Source organism: Crassostrea angulata, chromosome 7 (assembly GCF_025612915.1).
Source record: "Crassostrea angulata isolate pt1a10 chromosome 7, ASM2561291v2, whole genome shotgun sequence".
NCBI classification, from domain to species: domain Eukaryota; kingdom Metazoa; phylum Mollusca; class Bivalvia; order Ostreida; family Ostreidae; genus Magallana; species Magallana angulata.
Genome location: NC_069117.1, coordinates 19,074,624 through 19,093,870, shown reverse-complemented (window position 1 = coordinate 19,093,870; position 19,247 = coordinate 19,074,624). Strand labels below are relative to the sequence as shown.

Sequence of the window (19,247 nt, the reverse complement as noted above, 5' to 3'; positions counted from 1 at the left end):
AATAGCCACAAGGCAGTGGCTTATATATATCTGTATATATTGAGAATTACCACAAGGCAGTGGTTAACCTATATCTGTATATTTTGAATTAAAGCTTTTCTGTACATCAAAGAAGCACTTGGCAAGTGTCTGCATTCCCTATTAAACTCGGGTGAACCGTGTACGGACCGAGACGCCTGGTCGAGGCCGCGACACGTTACAAAAGTAATTCCATGTAATAGATAGTAAAGAGTATGATGTATCTGTGTCTTATATTTTTCTGTTTATTTGTAAATTAAAAGTGTAGATGGCCATTATATCTACAACAGAACTTTTCATAATGTACGTTGAATCTTGATGCAATTGATAATTAAATATTAATATTTATTAGCATGGGTAACAACTTCAAATTAGAATAAAAATTCCAAAGCTCAACAGTCTTAGTTTTACTATAATATGTTTCTCAAAATTATGTTCTATTCAACAAAATTGCAAATTTGTGGACCCAGGCTTATGAAGAAAATTACTTAAAGATATGTATTTCTTGCACTTGCATTTGATCAACTTCAAAATGACAACAACAAAAAATCATTTTGGGGGGGGGGGGGTATCAACTTTTAAAATTCAAGTGTTATTCATGGAACACAAGTTCTTGCAGTGTTCGAACTTTTCCATTTGCATGCAGTTTTACGAGGACACCCCCCCCCCCCCCTTTACACGGAGAAATTTTATTTATGGGCAGTAACTTAGCACTTCAATATTCAGGACTTTAATTTGTTTGTCGCAAGCATCATTGATGGCTATTTGATATTGACTATGATATAGAAAGTAGACAAAATGGCGGTATCATATTCACAAAAGTCCTAGATATCACCTCATAACTGATAATATTGTATAATGTTGCATTTAAAAGGTCTATTTAATGCTTAACGAATCTTTAAAAAAAATAGTCACCAATAACAAACCCATCAGGAAAAACTCTTTGTATATATGCACACACAGAACTATAAAGGAATGCAATGGAGTTATTCTGTATTTGACTTTAGATATCAAACTTTAATAAGCTTTCAATCCCGCGGGAGACCCGTCTCTTTGCTTAATGGGGCGTGGGAGTGCCTTATTTTGTTTTAAAGATATCACTACCGACACCATTCCGATCAGTCAACCAGTAAATATGACACTAAAGGGACGACATCAGCATATTGTGTTTCGTTTAATTTAATTTATTTGATAATATCTACTATTATTTTGTCTGAATATATTCGTTATACATGTATAACATATATTAAACAATATAGACAATAATAAAATATTTGTTCATGAGTTGCAATTGAACGTGTATTTTGTGCTGTATCAAAGAAAAACAATTCATTTTTACGCAGTAAAGCGCAAATATATTTCGATATGTATACAACGTTAATTGTACATAAACCGAACATTTCTGATTGAACGCGCGAAGTTCAAACACACGTAACTTTGCCAATAAAATTTACTTATATCGATTTTCATTAGATTGATATATAAATTATATATTATATATATATACGTTTATAGATTGTGTAAACAAGTAATTGCAATATCACAATAAATACCCTGATTGTGTTATAATATCATCATTTGAGACAGCTACATGTAGCTGTCATCCAAATTGTAACAGTCACACGGTGCTCTCAACAAAATCAGAACGTTGACCAGCTTGAAACTTTTCCAACCGACAACACATACTGCCGATCGTTGCTCAGCTCGTGTTCGACGCCCTCAAGAAATTCTTGAACTCAGCAGCACAGTCGTTTACTGTCCTCAAAATTATTGAGACTCACTAATAGAGCTGCATTTATTACAAGCAACTTTTCCGTCGCCTTTATTTTCTTTATAACTGAAAAAAGACAAACAAATTTTCAATACCCTCTCTACACTGCACTGATTTGATTTGCATACATTTTTTCCATAGAAAAAAGAAAAAGGTGAATTTCGTTCATTGGTATTTTGATGTCAAAATAACAAAATAACCAAATATGAAAAAATAAAATCTTCAAAATTCTGATTGACTATTCTAAGACTGGTATAATTATATAGAACCATTTTGACAAGGCCTTGGACTTTTAGTAGGACGTAACTATCTATTTCTTGCGTCAAAACAAGTTAAAATGACGCTGGCTTCAGGTGAAATATACACCGATTGAGTAGTCTTAGCTCAAAAGCCAGACAAATCTTGTTGATTTCAACGAGCAATGGCTGAGTGGCCTACAATGAAATAGACAGGCATACGTCACATTGCAGTTTGACACCAACTACCCAAAGTCCAAGCTCCTGTTAAAATGGTTGTAATAGTATGTCTTACTAGCTGCAGTAAAGTCGCCTCTCCCCCCCCCCCCCGCCCCCCCCCCCCCCCCCCCCCCCCACACACACAAAATGAGAGAGGGCTACATTATTGCAGCTAATGTCTTACGGTGGACGTTTGATACTCACATTCAATATGCAGTTTGTTTTCAACACCAATAAGTTCCTCTCCATTATGGTAGGATTTCTTCACAATTTTTGCAATAATTTCATCCTCATTATCTTTCACCTGAATTTGAATAGCTCTCGAAATGTATATGTCGCATACTATAAAAATATTCATGTAAAAAAAAAACGATGAAAAAGAATACATTTTAATTATTAGAACTTACATAAATTGCATAATCCATGAAAAATCCACAGTACTGGGGGTAACAGCAGTCGTTTGTGAACGTAAATATGACGTCACCGGCGCCATCTAGGATCTCAAAGCTCGGTCTGCAGCACGTGCGTCTGAAGAGAATTATGATCATAAAATAATGGAAAAATGCAACGAACGCCACCCTCATATTCGCATGAAACACGGAGGAGAGCGTTTTACTGTCTTTATTCACATTTCCCCTCAACCATCGTAAGATATTTTTATAAAAAAGTAGAAGTACATAATTTGATCTTTATTGCCCATCAACTCCTTAAATCGAAGTGAAAGTCATTTCTTTCAAATATGGAAGTTAACTACAACTATTTAGAAGTCTGACGTCAGTTATTGCTGTCCCTGTATTCCGAACTCTTTATGTAGTTAAATTCCGAAGATCCCGATGTAAATAACGCACAATCAGTTTCAAAGGTATAAGCTACTTTATAAATATACGTGAGAATTGTAAGCATATATTATATGTACATAGGTACATGCAAGTCTTCTCTCACCATTCTAGGCATCTCAAAATAAGTGAAACATTCTCGAGAGGACTAACATTCTCGAGAGGACTCGAAATGTCAAATAATCGATAAATCTTTACTCATAACAGCAGCTAACCTACCTTTCTCTTATAATGCCGAGTTTTGCAGGAAGTGGGTAACTGACGTGGAGTTCCGGAAGGTAACACGTGGTAATACAGCAGCCCCGGAAACTGATTTCTCTCCGGACCGACCCTACGACGTCATTGTCGCTGAAATCATGCAGTCTTGACGTAAAATCCCGAGCAGATCCGAGGCAGGGACGGTATAAACATACGAAAGCTGGGAGAAAATACAACATATACCTATGTAAACAATTATAGACATTAGTTATTGTTGCTTAATTCTTATTTCATAAATGTATGTTGGTTATCGACTAATTTAGTTGTCATCTAATAACGTACGTAGTGTACATGTATAGTTCAAGACATTTTTGACGATTTTTAAAAAATAACATGTATTTCTTTATTAGAGAGATACATGTATATTAGAAAGATATATTAGAAGTAAAATAGCGGTTTTGGTTCAGTGTAAAAACTACAATATTATTTTAAAACAACAGCCTAGATTCCGTTGTGTGACGGATTTTGACATTGAAAGATGGAACAGAAAATAAAACTTTGGAAAATAAAACATGCATCTAAACACGGTCATAAGTACTATATTATCAAGCAGTACCTTCTCGGATCTCCAACAGGACATCGTCTGGCGAGTCAGTCTCGTCATGTACCGTGTAAGCGCCGCGACCAATACAGCAGGGACAAACAACTAAGTTGAAAAAGTAGAACGATCGTACATGCATTATTGCAAAATATCGAGACCAACATCTAACAAGTTCGATTGCAGCCGAGATAGAGCTTACATAGAAATGTACCGTCTTAACTCACGTTTTAAAGCAGAAATCTCTTGACTCAATATGACTTTATCCAGTTTTTCTAGTTCCTCTAACACAGGGCCTCGCTTGGCCCTCGTCGGCCCGGGGGTACCGCCTTTGTCTGTGGGGACGGGCTGGGCGGAGGGCTGTTGGGTGATGACAGGGTCATCGTCTGACATGTTGACTCTGGACATCTCTTACCATAGCGTTTAGTGGAAGATTCGACGGCACCGGCATGAAAATGTGCATTTATTTTGTTTTGTTGATTGACAACAAACGGGAGGTAACTCTCAAAGTGTTTATGGCATTTAAAATACAAAGCTTTCGGAAACGTTTCTTATTAAAAAGTGAGGAAAAAAATAAATAACGAAAGTGAAAGAAATTATCATTTTCTTTAGAAAACAATAATTAAGTTATCTAAGAATCAACACCATTCAAACTCGCGTTCGTAAAGACGACATATATTCATTTACAAAATGACAATCATATTATGTATTTTTTTTAGCTATTCTAGATATAACCTTTATAGAGAGAAAAGTTCTGTATAAAATTGTGTAAAATATCAAAATTAGGGCAGATCTAAAGCTTATCATCGATCTTTATTTCTTCACGAAATGATTCCCCGAAATGAGATTTATTTTTCCCCCAAACTAATTATTCTTTTAATAACCAAATTGACAATGTTCATTGAAAGGCAAATAATACTCCAAAATAATATTTTTTCATCCTTAGGTAAAACATTAAATTGATGGGGAAATTCAGAAATATTTAAACGCTTTTGATGATGAAAAAAAATCGTTAACTGAGACCCTAGAAAATGTGAGGACAGTACATAGACCAGAAGTCGGTTTGTTGACAATCGATACAGATACGACACAGATGGCTGTGCTAACGGTGGTAGCTGTCCAGCTTCTAGGGATATTTGTATCCAACGGAAAATGTCTCCAACAGGTAAGAAATCTCATTCCAAACTTAAGATTTGAAAAATAAAGATTTATATGTGTGACTTGATTTAAAAAAGTTTCAAAAGGGTTGAAAGTTTTGACGTGAATTCGCGATAATCGAATTCAACCAAATATAGCGTCGCTGAAAATTAACGTGAATTCAAGAAGACATATATCCACATATAATACCATACCCCAACAAAAATAACCCCTACCTAAGACTTAATGGCTAAATGTTGAGAATTTAGATGTTAAAAAAGCCATCAAGCTTTTTATTATACAAATTATACAACAAGTCAATTACATTCTCTTGTAATTGCGTTAAAGTTCATATTCAACTAGTACGGAAAGATTGCACGAATGATTATTACGATAAAAAAAATAAACTTTAATGAGGATCAAAGAGGCAATTACGACATGGTAAACACATATTTTCCAGAACTATAAGACTGCATTATCTGATTGAGTTTGGCCACGTTTTTCTTTGTTTGGTTTTACATGCATAGAGTCTTCGTCACATATTGCAAGCGCTCAATACAAAATCGACCCTGTGACAATATGGAAGATGTCGTACTATCTGCGTGATTTCGTGAAAAATGAATTAATAAAGTTCAGGCCCCGCTGTTACCAAAATTTTCAAATTACTCAACTTAGTCCTCAACTCAAACATTTAAAAGAAAAGTGTCATGAATTTGAGGTCAAAACTCAGACTTGAGGCTGAGTATTGACTTGGGGAAAGTTGGTGACGGTGGGACCAGGTCATGTAATACTGAGTAATTGATTAACGCTCATCTTTGATAGATATGGTTGCCAGTAAAAATTCAAAGTTTGTAGGAAATTATTAATAACACTTAATAATTTTCTGTTTATGTAGATAGATAAAGGCGAAACAGAGACTCTATCCGTTGTAGTGGATTCCAATGCACACAGACAAACAGACATTATACAAATACTAGAACCACCCAAAGTGATAACAAACTCACAGAGACTTCAAATATCGTACCACTGTAGCAAAAACAAGGTATTTGGTATAGAGGTAATCTCCAATACAGAGACACAGAAAAAAGTTCGTCTGTTCCATAAAGCATGGAAATGTTCGAAAACCAAACAAACCAACAGAAAATTGACTCTGTTTATAAGATTTCCACCAAAGTACGCGTTTCAACCGGATTTTATTCAGAAGAATTACGAGTTTTTGTCGGAGACCAAGATTCGAGTTTGGATTCTAGATGAGTGGCAGTGGGAAACTGCACGACGTCAGCATGACGCATTTCTTAGAGCGTTTGTGAAAGCCAGCTATGTTGTCCAATACCCGTCACCGTTTTCCAGACCGAGAAGGAATTTTGAAGATTCCTGTGTTTCATGGAGAACTCTCATACTTCTCAACATTTCACAGCGAATGATTCCTAAATGTCCCCATGAAAAAGGTTCTTTTACAATGCATTCACTTCTAAAAAATCAAAACATAAAGAAGAACGCTTTTTATCAATAGGCATCTATTGTCTAACGGTAAATGAATTCCATAAACAACTAAGGAAATGTACAAAGTACATTAAAATTATGTTTTCAGAATCCATTGAAATCATCCAATTCCCAGCCGTCATGACTGGTTTGTCGTATGGTATACTGAGAACCTTCCAGCCCTACAAAGATCTGGGGCTCGAAACAAAGAGGCTGTCAATGCTACAACGCCCAAGGTATCATCGAAAAAAATTGGCAAAAATATCTTTCACAAAGGACTACAAGATTTTTAGCGCTGCAACATTTGCCTTAATTGTTCCTACATTATATTGTTATCTAATATAAATTACATGTTTTTGTTATGCATGCATAGACTCAATTGAAATGGTTTTGAATGAAGTGAACACATTGATTTTAAAGAACCTGTTGTGCGTTGTTTCATTTAAGAATCACCTTGTCCGTTTGGCTGTATGTGTTGGAATATTGTCAGAGAGACCTCTGCAGCATCATCGTCCGAATGAACAGGACCGCTACTTACCTAACACCAATGATATTTCTAACCAAAGACGGTAAGCAACCAATATAAAAAAGCCAATACATATCTTGGAGCGTTCATCGCACACTTGTCTCAGACCTCATGCAGTCTTGCACATGCTTACTTTAAGTGTACGTAAGACAGGCAGATAGTTTCCGACGATTCCATCACACAATGAGTATAACGAAAACTAAAGAATCAACGCTGTACATTGCAGGAAGGTTCCATGTTCAAATCTCCCAATCGCAAGGACAAGATCTAGCGGCGCTGACCAACTTCCACGTGCCTTTACGCCAGTGGTTCAGATTTGTCTTTACTCTTGATAACCAAATGGTAAAATTTATTCATTAGCTATTTACAAGAGATGCTGTAATAACTACTGCAATACTATTCCAAATCAAACTCTTCTTGATGTTTTTTTCAGTGGGCGTTTACATTTAATTATGGGCCAAAATTTAACACCACTTTTGAAACTTCTTTTCGGTAAGTGAAGTGACGTGTTACATTCAAGTTCTGCATTAATTTTTCTTGATATAGAAATTGCATACACATTTCAGTGATTCTGATGTAAAATAATTTTTAAAAAGGGGCACCTTAGATATCATTACACATATCATTTGAATTGTAAGCATCCGTAACGTTCTCCTAGCATTCCGGGATCGGTGTACATGGACGATACAGTCGGGTTTCTAGTCGTTGGGGGGATGGAAGGCAGACCGGCCTTTAGGGGGTACGTCGGCCAGGCTACTTACTTCAGGAACAAGATCGTGTCACCCTCACAGGTATGTCTCTAAATATCTGAACAACCCCAATCCATGTATTTATATTATATTATATTATATAAACCAACATGTATAAATGGTAACGTTTTGTTTAGCTTATTGATGAAGTGAAATTATAACGATTATATCGTTTTATGTGTTATTTGGGATTGTTTTTAAGATCTTATTCCCAGACCCATTACATCCTATGTTCGAGCTTCAGTTGTCCAGACGGGAGGACAAATGTCTAGCTTTTCTACAATGGACGATAGAGAGACTCCAAGTCAGAAAGCTTATAAGGCAACAGGAAACGCTGAAAAGTATGCTATACTTATAGAGGCGTTTTTTAAAAGTACAGGACAATGTTATAGGAAAACAGAAAACATTTACGTCTGTAAATTTAATTGTTGACAGTAATTATTGATACGACAATCTGTATCAGTACCGTACAACTCTAACTTGTGAATATATGTGCTCAAAATCTTCTATAATGTCTCATGCAAGAAATTGAAGAAAAAAAAATAATAAAAAGAGAGCAATCACATGTTTTAATACTTTTTTTGTACTACAGGAAGTTCGTTCAGTTACTTTGCTAACATCTATCAACAAACAAGGAAAGACTCAGGCACAACCTGTACTTACCTGGACACACCTGTTCCCAAAACTTACAGGATACTGGACAGTATTCTAAGTCGTAATCAGAATATCGACGAAATCGACATGAAACGAATAGGAACCCAACTGTTTGCGGTTCTTAGGAGTAAAATAGTATGTTTTGAAAACATTCATATACTATGAAAATAACGTTCAACAATTGCCTTTTAAAAAATTTGTATATCTAAATAATTTGATAAGATCGATCTCTCTCTCTCTCTCTCTCTCTCTCTCTCTCTCTCTCTCTCTCTCTCTCTCTCTCTCTCTCTCTCTCTCTCTCTCTCTCTGTAATCAAATTATTTCTCTCGTTCAGGACTCTGACGTCACTCGAATCAGGAAAATTTTCCCTGCACTAAAACAGAGCTCCTGCCTCGGAGACAATGACGCCATGTATATGGTTGCCGTGATCCTCAACAACGGGTTTCTGGTCAAAGCTGACGAGATGCAGGTCCCTACCCTCTTATCACTATGTACATACACGTTGTTTGTTCCTTCACACTTCATTATTGGCATTTATATAATGGTTATACTCTCACAGGCTTTGGCTTACCTGATGATGGCAGCTTTGGACAATCACAGACTATCGTTCCTGGCCATAGGAAACAAACACAAGAATGGTCTGGACACAGTACCAAAAGACTTAGACCAAGCTTACAGTAGGTGTCTATATCTATTGTAACCGCCAATTGTATCCCATATACTCATTATAACTCTCACTAGTTAAACCAGTGGTTTAACTTCGGTGATATTCTTACATGTACCATATCCCCTCGATATTATGTTTTGCAGTGTATTTCAAATATGTTGCTGACACGACGAGAGAGGATCTCGAAAAACATAAAGAAACTGATGTAAGATATTCCACCATACACAAGTATATTTTATCTAATTCTAAAGGTTATTAACCAAAGACAGATGAGCCCTATCAATATGTATAAATACAAATTACTTGTACACAAGAATGTCTGATTGAAAGATTTCTTGTAAATTGATAGGTGCTAACCGAATCAGTTCGTTTGACTGATGACGTAAATCTAAGAGAGCAGACGGATGAAGACGGAGACGTTTTCCATTGGTGGATGCACCAGGCAAAAAGAGGCGTGCTAGCTGCTCAAGTAAAGATTCTTAAGCAAACATAATTCAAACTTGTTAAATCATATTCCCTACTCCTACCCTACAAAAACCCCAGACTGGTTTGATAAATGTTAGATTCTAATAAGAAAATAATACATTGTTATATGAGTGGTTGTTGCCCTCCCTATCGTAAAGTAGATTACTGAAACCTATTGAATCACAAGTATTTGAAACTTTCAGCAACATGTTGCTCGTATGCTATTCTGGGGATCACAAGGTTTGAAGCGTAACATACAAGCCGCAGTGGAATATTACAAAATGGGGATCGAATCAAAAGACCCCGTTGCCATGTATGATTATGGAATCCTGATGATGAGGGTCAGTAATAAAACAAGATGTTAGTGCAACATAGTTTTTGAAATTCTGAAGCACAAACAATAGATTAAGTTCACCTTTCTCCGTTTTCCATTGTAGGGACAGGGAATGAAGAAGAATGTATCAGAAGGATTATCTCACATTCGAAGATCTGCAGAACAGGTCAATTGATTTTAACAGTATTGAAAAGAGAAGCAAAGATATTTGAAATACTCTATCCAACCCTTCTACAGTACCTAAATTTCGATTTACAGAAAAATCCAGCAGCACTTAACGCATTAGGTTGGTACGCCATGAACATGGACCGAAATTACTCAATGGCAGCTTCGTATTTTGAAGAGTCCTACCGTTATGGAAATCCGGATGCCGCTAATCATCTTGGCTTCCTTCATTTACATGGATATTATCCAAATAAATCTGCAGATCCAGTAAGAGTAAAAACATTTTTTAACACGTTTATCTCATTTCAAACCAATTTTTTCATAGATCACCAACATAGCCTTTTGTTTTGACGTTTTAGGATCTAGCGTTGCAATACTTTAGTTACGCTGCCGCACGTAACCAATTTGACGCTGGGATAAGTTTAGCGTACCTTCACCACAAAGGTACTCCTCGGACCAACAGGAGTATAGAAGTGGCAGTGGAGTATGTTTATCAACCTTTTGGAAAAGTTATTCTGATCATTTCAGTTATTAAAACTGTAAGGATGGTCATTAAAACTTACTTAAAATATTTTTCAGATGGGCTAGATTTATTGCAGAAAAGAATCCGCATTTAGGGATAGTCCTGCGATCAGCTCTCCAGGCATACAGACACGGTGACAAGTGAGTTTCATCCCACCTCCTCTATAAGAACTTAGTGAAAATTTACCGTACAAAATGCAGCACATGTTCTTTCACTCAATAACAAAGACTGGCATGATTGTCTTTGTATTTTTTTTTCAAGCTTTCTCGCCATTTTGTATTACATGATGGCAGCCGAGGCTGGGATAGAAGTAGGGACCTTTAACTTGGCCTGGTTATGTGAAGAAAATAAGGTAGATACAGCATTTTCTCCACTAATCTTTGATTTTATGTTCGTTCTGTTGCTTGATATGTTCGTTGTAATATTTGTCTTCATTTATGACCACTGGAACAGTACAACAATTGTGTTATACTCAATGGATAACAACTATGGAGACATTTTGTTAATTGTCTTTTTCTTTGTCTTTCAGTATTACTTTGCATATATCATTATGTTGGCTTCCATTTGAATGGTTTCTGATTTGAAATTGATCATTCATTGAGTAGTCTAAATAAAATTAGCACATGTGTTTTATTTTTTGTCATGCTTGACACAGGAGCTGATACTAATTAGGCTGATGCGTCATGTTTTTGTCAATTGATTACCAATCTGTATGATTTCGCCAATATGCCGAGAGGAAGACGGCATATTAATCTATAAGTTGTATACCCTATTAATGTAGACACTCAACATGACTGCAAGAGTTTAAACAGGTTGTAGGAAACACAAATGTTTAATTGGCAGGGTGGAACAACTTCATTCATAAACAAGGACTGTCAATGGAGGAACTATGATTTAGCAACACACAGAGAACCTCAATTCGTCGACTCTTATGGTAAAATATATAACCAGGATTTAGATCAGAATATCCTGTGCTATTTTTGTTTGCTGCGATTTATCTTAAACGGAAGAATTCAAAAATAACCGATTTCTATGTTATATTTCCATTGTGAAAGTGGTTTGATTAAAAATAGATAGACTTTTTAAGGAAGTTATGTTATTTTGGTTCATATGAAGAAGTTTTCTGAATAAAAGAATGTTTTGATTTTTACGTTGCTCATCAATTGATTTGATCACTTCACGCCAATTTAGCATTCATCAAAATGGGGGATTATCATTGGTTCGGTTGCGAGGGTCGTCGTGACGTGTACCGATCCGCGGAATTTTATGCTCTTGCGGCATCTAAAGGAGATCCACAGGTATAAAACCAATACCAAGCCTACTTAAAGAGGCTGGATGGTCAGCGAATCAGCCAACAGATCTTCCGTAAATTATTAGATATGAATTTTCAGGTATTATTAAAATAAGAACCAAATCCCGTTTAAGCTAAACATTTTGAATATTTTCCTATATCTTTAAACAGAGCTTTTCTTCGTAAGGAGATCAGTTTAGTCTATAGCTAAAAATAGTCACGACCATCCATCCCTGTAAGGAAAATGGTTTTGAATGGAATAAAAAAATCCGAAATAACTTCAGATTAAATAATACATTGGTGAATTTTAAACAAATTTTCAGTGCAACACAGCGCAAGCTAATTTTCATCCGACCAAGATTATTTATGTATTCATTTGACCAAAATAAATTTGTTGGTGACAGCTTTTCAAAAATGTATGAAAGAAATACAATGACATGTATACACTTTTGTTTCACCAGCATTCCAATAAAGGATTGTCATGAAGTTTCGCAACATTATTCCTACATACATCTGTAAGACCAAGTTTTCATTATGTGTTGTAGGGGATATTCAATCTGGCATATTTATTCGAAGAGGGTGTTGACATCTCGCCACAAATCTGGCGAAAATTGGGAATCCCAAGACAGTTCCAAGCATCGAAATCTAAGATTCTTCACGAATTGTATACCAGGTATATATTTCCTAGAGAAGAAAACAAATGAATTAAATCCATTTTCCTTCTATAGCTGCATGTATAACTATACATATGTCTCATTTTTCCAAATACTTTCACTTTAATTCTAGATGTCGAGATTCACCGCGCACGGAGGCTTACATTCCCTGTACTGTGGCCCTCTATCGAGTCGTACTGACGGGCATCTGGCAGAAATATCAATCTTCTATTAAGGTTCATTCTCCATTAATATATATATAAACAGTACTCGAAATTCCGTAGCATGATTTGTTTGCATTATTTTCCATTATTTCTTCCTTTTTTTCAGATATCTGGTTTCATTGTGGTATTATCATTGACCATATATAGTATTTACATTCTGAGGTCTTATTTCTGGCATAGGCATACCACGAATCTAAGTATTGGAGAATTATGAAGTGGACCTAAAAAAAAAATAAATTCCTTTTTTATCAGTTTGTTATTTGTAATATATATGTACATGTAATTCATAATGGGATCCCAAAACATTAACAATCATGTGATATTTATCACTCTGCTTCCTCGTACAAGTATCAGAACGAGAAAACATTTAAAACCAACAAATGGTTATCTCTTTATTATATTGATTCATTCATTAAGTCATTATTCAGCGGGACATCTGCAAATATTACTGCATTGAAAAGAAAGTGTAGTTTACTACCCTTAAAAGACACTGCGCCCTCGATCATAGTGTGTGATGTCCTTAACAATCACAACAATTTATATCTTGTGCTTAAGGAGGCTAGAGGCCCCTTAGATCTTCATTAAAATTTAGACATAATTTTTATAGGCATAAACTATTATTTAGAATAGAAAAAGTCCCAATATTTTAGGTTAATGATTTGAATATATTCCTACATCTTTATTCTAACCTCCATTCCAAAGGAGACGAGAGTACCTGCTCCCAATGCCACTTCAGGACTGGAAAGTTGAGTTATCAAAAAGAGGCTGGGAGAGTTGGGACTGTTTTCTTGTCCTAACGACCGTAATTGTTGACTGCATCACACATATATTTTTAGAATACGCCATAACAGTATTCAAAATTGTTAAAGATGAGAAACGATTATGAAAAAGAAAAAGAAACGATAAAATGCAAAGTTTAACAATACACTAAGAGGTGTATTAAGGTTGAAATAATTTAAAATATGTTCATCTAGATATCATACAAATTGCATGCAATCAAAGCAAGAATCTTATATACATTGCCGTTGATTTATAATAATCATATGCTCAGTAAAGGTATATAGCATATTTAGTTGTATGGGCGGCGGAAAGGGTAAAAAAATGAGTCAAGGGTACGTTTTCTCCATGTTGCGTTTTCTCCAGGGTACGACTTCTCCTGATACATGTACCTCTGTGCACGCCATCTAGGGTCAATTCAGTGAATGACTGCTGGTTTTGCATCGGTTATCGTTTTTTCTGCATTGGTGTCTGTTGTTTTGCAAACTAATTTTTGATTTTGTTTTAAGCTGTCTGTTTTGTATTTCAGTACGTTTTTTAAAATTAATTGTTCGTTTTGCATTAACGTGTATCTTTTTAGAACCATTTTTAACAAGACGTTGGACTTTTAATATGACGTAGAGCTCTATCTATTTCTTGCGTCAAAACAAGTTCAAAATGACGCAGTTTCAAGCGAAAAGTGCACAGATTGCGTAGTCTAAGCTCAATAACCGGACAAATCTTGTTGGTTTCAAATGTAATCCAAAAGACAGCCGTTTTGTTTAACAGATTTATTAAACGTTTTAAAGCATTAACCTATAAACAAAGAAAATGCATTAGACAAAATACAATTTTACAATTGCGTTTAATATGTTTTAGTTTCGATATTTCGTTGACAATAAGCAACCGTTACTACAGTATTCATTTATAAGGTAAAAACATGTTTTGTGACAATTTAATATTAGAACTTACAATCAAGTTTTAGAAATTACTGTGCAAGTTTAACTGCAAAAATACGTTAAAGTAAAAACATTGCTATTAAAATAATATGCCCTAATCACTATCACGGTAGTAAAGAAATATATAACTAAATATAATGTTAACATAACACAAGATGCAGCTGATATACGCTGGATGATCGACGTCGTTGAAAATGAAGTAATGCCCAATTTTACTTAGTTTGCACCAATGAAATAAAAGAACCATACGCGCGCATTTTTTAGATGAATAAGATTTAAGAATATACTGCACAAAACGAAAAATAGATAAATACATAAGAAATAAATAATAATAAATCTGTTCTACCACACAAAAAGCCATGGCTGAGTGGCCAGCAATGAAATAGACATACCTACACCACATTGCTGTTTGATACGACTACCAAAAGTTCAAGCTCTTTTTAAAATGGTTTTACCCTTTCCGCCGCCCCATATAGTTGATCTGCAAATTCTTTTTGGATTTAAAAGTGTATAGTTTCTATGTTCAAAACAGTAAATTTTAAATTATGAAAAGAAATATGAAAACTTGACGTCAGACACATACGTCACACAAAAACCAATCAAAAATATGTCGACATAGAGGGAAATGATGTTCCGGAAAGTTTATTGGATGATACAGGAATTTCCTTACTGATCTTAATCATAATACACCATTAATAAATAACTCATTGAAACATTTAATACAAGTATAGTTTCCTTATTAAAGAGGATTTTTGAATAAATTCATCAATGTATTTGTTTGAATTTTTAGTTTCCCTGAGAAAAGTGTTATTTTGGAATAATACAAAGGGAAGGAAAAGATACCGTTTTCACGTCACTCATTCATGGTTTTGATATTTTACGCTAAGCAGCTTTTATTGAAATTAAGAATAACTATTTGTTCAACTGAGAGAGAAACCCTAACAAAGACAACAAACCAGTTAAATGCCTTAATTGCACCCACAGGAAACCAAAAATTAAACACTTGATTATTTATTGAATGTAGATTTATATTTTTAAAACAATGAATTGTATTAGTCAACTTTTTCTAACTGTTAATGAGTCCACAACTAACTCATTGACAGTCAAAAATTGTTAATACACTGTACGATAAGGTTCAAACTTCATTTTTAGATCATGTGTTGATTGAAAGTGTCTATGTTAAAGGGGGTTAAACAATCTATGTCACAATTCAGCACAATACACACAAAAATCTTATTATGCACGTTCCCATATGCTGAATTATAATTGATAATAAATATTTATCAAAGGAAACATAGTTTCTACAATTTACAGGTATACACTTGTTTAATTCCACGCGCACTTGTCACAGCCATTCATATTTGTCCATCCATCCATCCATCCATCCATCCATCCATCCATCCATCCATCTATCTACTTATTCTTATGTGTAACAAGAATATTCTCTTCGCTGAGTAGGCTACTGACATCTCACCAAAGTTAGCAAAAATTGGAAATACTTAAACAGTGTCAAGCATCTAAATCGTTACGAATGGTTTATCATGTATACAAGTAGATTTGTTCTAAAAAAAAATACTGACCGATTCATAGCTAAATGTAATACCAATGCCTTCATATTTTACACATTTTTTCAACACCATTCCTTATCACAGTTGACCATATGTAAACCCTCCCTCCCTATGCCATGAGGTTTACATCAACATAACAATCGTCCTGTGAGTTTTGGGCATACACATAAAAATCATTCTTCACCGATTCTCTATTATTGGGTATCAAAAATCACTTGATTTTCATATTTTATTGATTCTACCATCTCTACAGGGTCTCTGAATATTGTAATGCATTTATTACCGTATGCTACATAACATATTGCCATTTTAGAACCGTTAATGACATACTTAATACCTGAGAATTGCAGAATTGCTTTTTTAAAAGGGGAAACTCACACACCAAAATAATCATGTTTCTTTCTTTGTATTTACTTTTTATTCACTTAAAACTTTATAATCAGATTTTGTAGATGTTGTAAATTATATTTGCTTTGAATGGTAACATTAATAATCATCTGATATTTACCATTCTGTTTCCTAAAACCGGTTTCAGAGAAGGGGGGGGGGGGGGCGAAAACAAACAAATTCTCACGAATGTAATCAAGCATATGGTTTTTTATTCATTCATTTTCTCAATCTTTTTATAACACGCAACTTAAAAATAGAATTACTTCGAATAGTTAGAGGAAAATGATTTTATAAATAAAAACAAAAAATAAAAAAATTGAATTGTTGCATAACTACATGTATATCAAGTATTTCACAACATTCAGTGGCGGTATTTTAGCATACATTTGCTCTATACTTCATAATTGTGACCATTTGCTCGACAGATTTGATAGATACCGATACGGTTTCATAAAAAAAGACTTAATTTTTAGCGAGAGCACTGATGATAACAGTTAGAAAGACTAAAACAGTACAGAATTTTAACATACATACATGTTTGTTCATCAATATTCAATGCATCACATACACGTATATAAATCTGTGTATCACTTTTATTTTGTTAGAAATAACCTTTTGTTAAGTTTACTTAATATGTATAAAATATAAACTAAAAAATGCCGTAAGTTGAACATATCAAATTTTATTTAGTGTTACATGTATTATAATGCATAAATAAAACAATTTTTGTTCAAAAATATAACCATAAGAAGATACATCTTCCTAAAGTTAACAGTATATATATAATACCCAACGTATTGCCATTTTGATATTACTGGTAATTTTAATGCTTTTGAACTAACCTTTAATTCATTTTCTTGAAATTAACAATGCCCAACGAGCCGCCATTTTGATATTATTTCAATGCGTTAATCATAACGCTAAATTCATGCTTGAGATTCACTCCCTAACTTTTACATTAAAAATTCTTGTCACACTCTTTTTCACAAGTTCATCTTCAAAATCCAGTCGAAATTGTTTTATGCATTTTAATCCCATTGGAATTTTGACATGATCTTCAAACTTGTTAGGAAGGACAACTGGAGTGATAGTGCAAGGTCTTTGTGTATATAGCGTCTGAGCAAACATTATGTTGTTGCATAACGAAGGCCAATCGTTCTCGCAGAAGTCTTTGGTCAGGAGCAAAAATGCAATAGAACTAGCATGTAATGCCTCCTCCAGACAGGAGAAATGAGGGTCATCAAAGAGAGCAACATGGAGTCCTGCTTCGTTGCCTATGACGTCTTTCAACCTCGTTAGAAGTGTGATAGCCTTTTCCTTGTCTTGACGGCTGTAGATGATGATTGCATCATAGCGTTTGTGCTGAGAAACCATTTCATGTTCACTGAAAACCTATTCAAAATGATAGATGATAGTTGAAGAATATATTTTAATTGCCAGTTAAATAACGGACTACCGTAAAAACCTCTTGATTTACGTATCCTTTTTCATATTTTCATTATTTTGTTATAAAAAATCTTTTTCATAAATCAACTCCTTTTTGCATGACCATTATAAATCATAGTTTAATTGCAAACCAAAAAACAAACAAACAAAAAACAAAAAAAAAACCCCTGATTTATAACGTAGATTAATATAAGAAAATAAAAATTGTCAATTCCATTATATGACAAGTATATAAAATAATGCAATGTACAAAGTTGCGTTATTTACAAACTCAAATTAATTAATGTTAGTGTTTTTTACTCACCATGACGATGGGTATCGCTGAATATCGTTTATTCATTTTCCTGTACTTCGGGAAGATATATATGTAGCAGGTTTTCGATGAATTTCCGTTTGTATAAAAATAACCTCCTTACATTGTACTTGAAATTTCCATATTCTATATAATTTACTTCCCTATGTTTCACAAGCATATATTGTTCATTCATTGTTTTAGTTATATTGTGTTTACATACCATTTTTTGGGGTGAAACTTAACACAGAATGGAGATTTTAAAAATATTTTAAATCATTTGTATTTGTTTTGGTAATGACCGTTTTTAGACGTTGGACATACCTTGGCCGAGAAAGGTAAAATATTGACCAGACAGTAAGGAACGGGATCAAATATATATACATATATACAAATTGTCTGTATTGCTAATTAGCAATTAATTAAAGATTCATTAGGAGAGTTTCTATTTATCAACTGGATGCTTATGTTATTTGTTTAAAGAAATAAAAATTAAGTGCAGTATTTTTCCTACTTTCGTTTTGCAACATCTCGTTGAACGATATTTAACATTTAATGTGTTATTGCAGTTATAGGTTTATATTTAGAAATTATAATGTTGTAAATGTTCAATTTAACGACTACTTTAATATAATTGACTATGATTTGTAAAATAGCGAGAAAAAGTTGTAAATTTTCTTTTACAACTATTGGGGATTTTGCCGAAGTTATTTATATCGATCTTTAAATAGACGGATAAATGAAAAAACCGTACTGGAGAAAAAAATCCGGAAAATATTATTTTTTACACGCAAAAATTTTAAAAGAAATTGAAACATTTTACATGCATTGCGAATTAATTCAGTTAAACCACTGAAAACAACAAGAGTATCTCTAATTGATTGATTACTCTTCTGACCACAATCACTTGCACGTACTGTAAATCGTTCGAATGCTACATTTATGCACATAGTACAAGTGTATTGTAATCAGTTTGGCAACACTTGAAAGCTGATAATAAGTAAATTATTTCGTAATGTGGAATATGTTTAATATATTTAAAAAGGTATTTGTTTTCTTCCCATGTGGCAAGTATCTTCAATAATTAATG

The 19,247-nt window shown here is 34.1% G+C and overlaps 3 protein-coding genes across 3 annotated transcripts; 1 reads left to right on the top strand and 2 right to left on the bottom strand.

The window, feature by feature from the left end:
- Positions 1-772: 772 nt before the first annotated feature.
- On the bottom strand, positions 773-4,372 carry LOC128156772 (uncharacterized). The gene is made up of 6 exons (XM_052819058.1): positions 4,104-4,372; positions 3,895-3,984; positions 3,300-3,498; positions 2,652-2,772; positions 2,449-2,548; positions 773-1,855 (listed from the first exon to the last, which is right to left on the bottom strand). Exons 1-6 carry the CDS (start codon positions 4,282-4,284, stop codon positions 1,755-1,757), a joined length of 792 nt encoding a protein of 263 aa, XP_052675018.1. The 5' UTR covers positions 4,285-4,372; the 3' UTR covers positions 773-1,754.
- On the top strand, positions 4,319-13,108 carry LOC128156770 (protein sel-1 homolog 3-like). The gene is made up of 25 exons (XM_052819057.1): positions 4,319-4,373; positions 4,823-5,041; positions 5,909-6,461; positions 6,605-6,731; positions 6,943-7,064; positions 7,248-7,363; positions 7,455-7,513; positions 7,680-7,812; positions 7,973-8,111; positions 8,363-8,559; positions 8,759-8,893; positions 8,984-9,101; positions 9,235-9,296; positions 9,441-9,560; positions 9,760-9,897; positions 9,994-10,056; positions 10,149-10,322; positions 10,415-10,539; positions 10,635-10,718; positions 10,840-10,930; positions 11,422-11,512; positions 11,770-11,876; positions 12,415-12,542; positions 12,656-12,758; positions 12,853-13,108. The coding sequence occupies exons 2-25, from the start codon at positions 4,970-4,972 to the stop codon at positions 12,958-12,960; spliced, it is 3,165 nt and encodes a 1,054-aa protein (XP_052675017.1). The 5' UTR covers positions 4,319-4,373; positions 4,823-4,969; the 3' UTR covers positions 12,961-13,108.
- Positions 13,109-16,701: 3,593 nt separating this feature from the next.
- LOC128155887 (uncharacterized) lies at positions 16,702-18,654 on the bottom strand. The gene is made up of 2 exons (XM_052817773.1): positions 18,170-18,654; positions 16,702-17,811 (listed from the first exon to the last, which is right to left on the bottom strand). The coding sequence occupies exons 1-2, from the start codon at positions 18,203-18,205 to the stop codon at positions 17,359-17,361; spliced, it is 489 nt and encodes a 162-aa protein (XP_052673733.1). The 5' UTR covers positions 18,206-18,654; the 3' UTR covers positions 16,702-17,358.
- Positions 18,655-19,247: the final 593 nt, after the last annotated feature.

What these genes read in the sequence shown, in the direction of transcription:
- LOC128156770 (XM_052819057.1), top strand. Translation starts at nt 4,970, where the DNA reads ATGGCTGTGCTAACGGTGGTAGCTGTCCAGCTTCTAGGGATATTTGTA. An exon ending in CGGTTCTTAGGAGTAAAATA is followed by an intron (nt 8,560 to 8,758) that starts GTATGTTTTGAA and finishes TCTCTCGTTCAG; the next exon opens with GACTCTGACGTCACTCGAAT. An exon ending in AAAAACATAAAGAAACTGAT is followed by an intron (nt 9,297 to 9,440) that starts GTAAGATATTCC and finishes GTAAATTGATAG; the next exon opens with GTGCTAACCGAATCAGTTCG.
- LOC128156772 (XM_052819058.1), bottom strand. Translation starts at nt 4,284, where the DNA reads ATGTCCAGAGTCAACATGTCAGACGATGACCCTGTCATCACCCAACAG. An exon ending in CCTGTTGGAGATCCGAGAAG is followed by an intron (nt 3,499 to 3,894) that starts GTACTGCTTGAT and finishes ATTTTCTCCCAG; the next exon opens with CTTTCGTATGTTTATACCGT. An exon ending in TCATGGATTATGCAATTTAT is followed by an intron (nt 2,549 to 2,651) that starts GTAAGTTCTAAT and finishes ATTCAAATTCAG; the next exon opens with GTGAAAGATAATGAGGATGA.
- LOC128155887 (XM_052817773.1), bottom strand. Translation starts at nt 18,205, where the DNA reads ATGAATAAACGATATTCAGCGATACCCATCGTCATG. An exon ending in CAGCGATACCCATCGTCATG is followed by an intron (nt 17,812 to 18,169) that starts GTGAGTAAAAAA and finishes CATTTTGAATAG; the next exon opens with GTTTTCAGTGAACATGAAAT.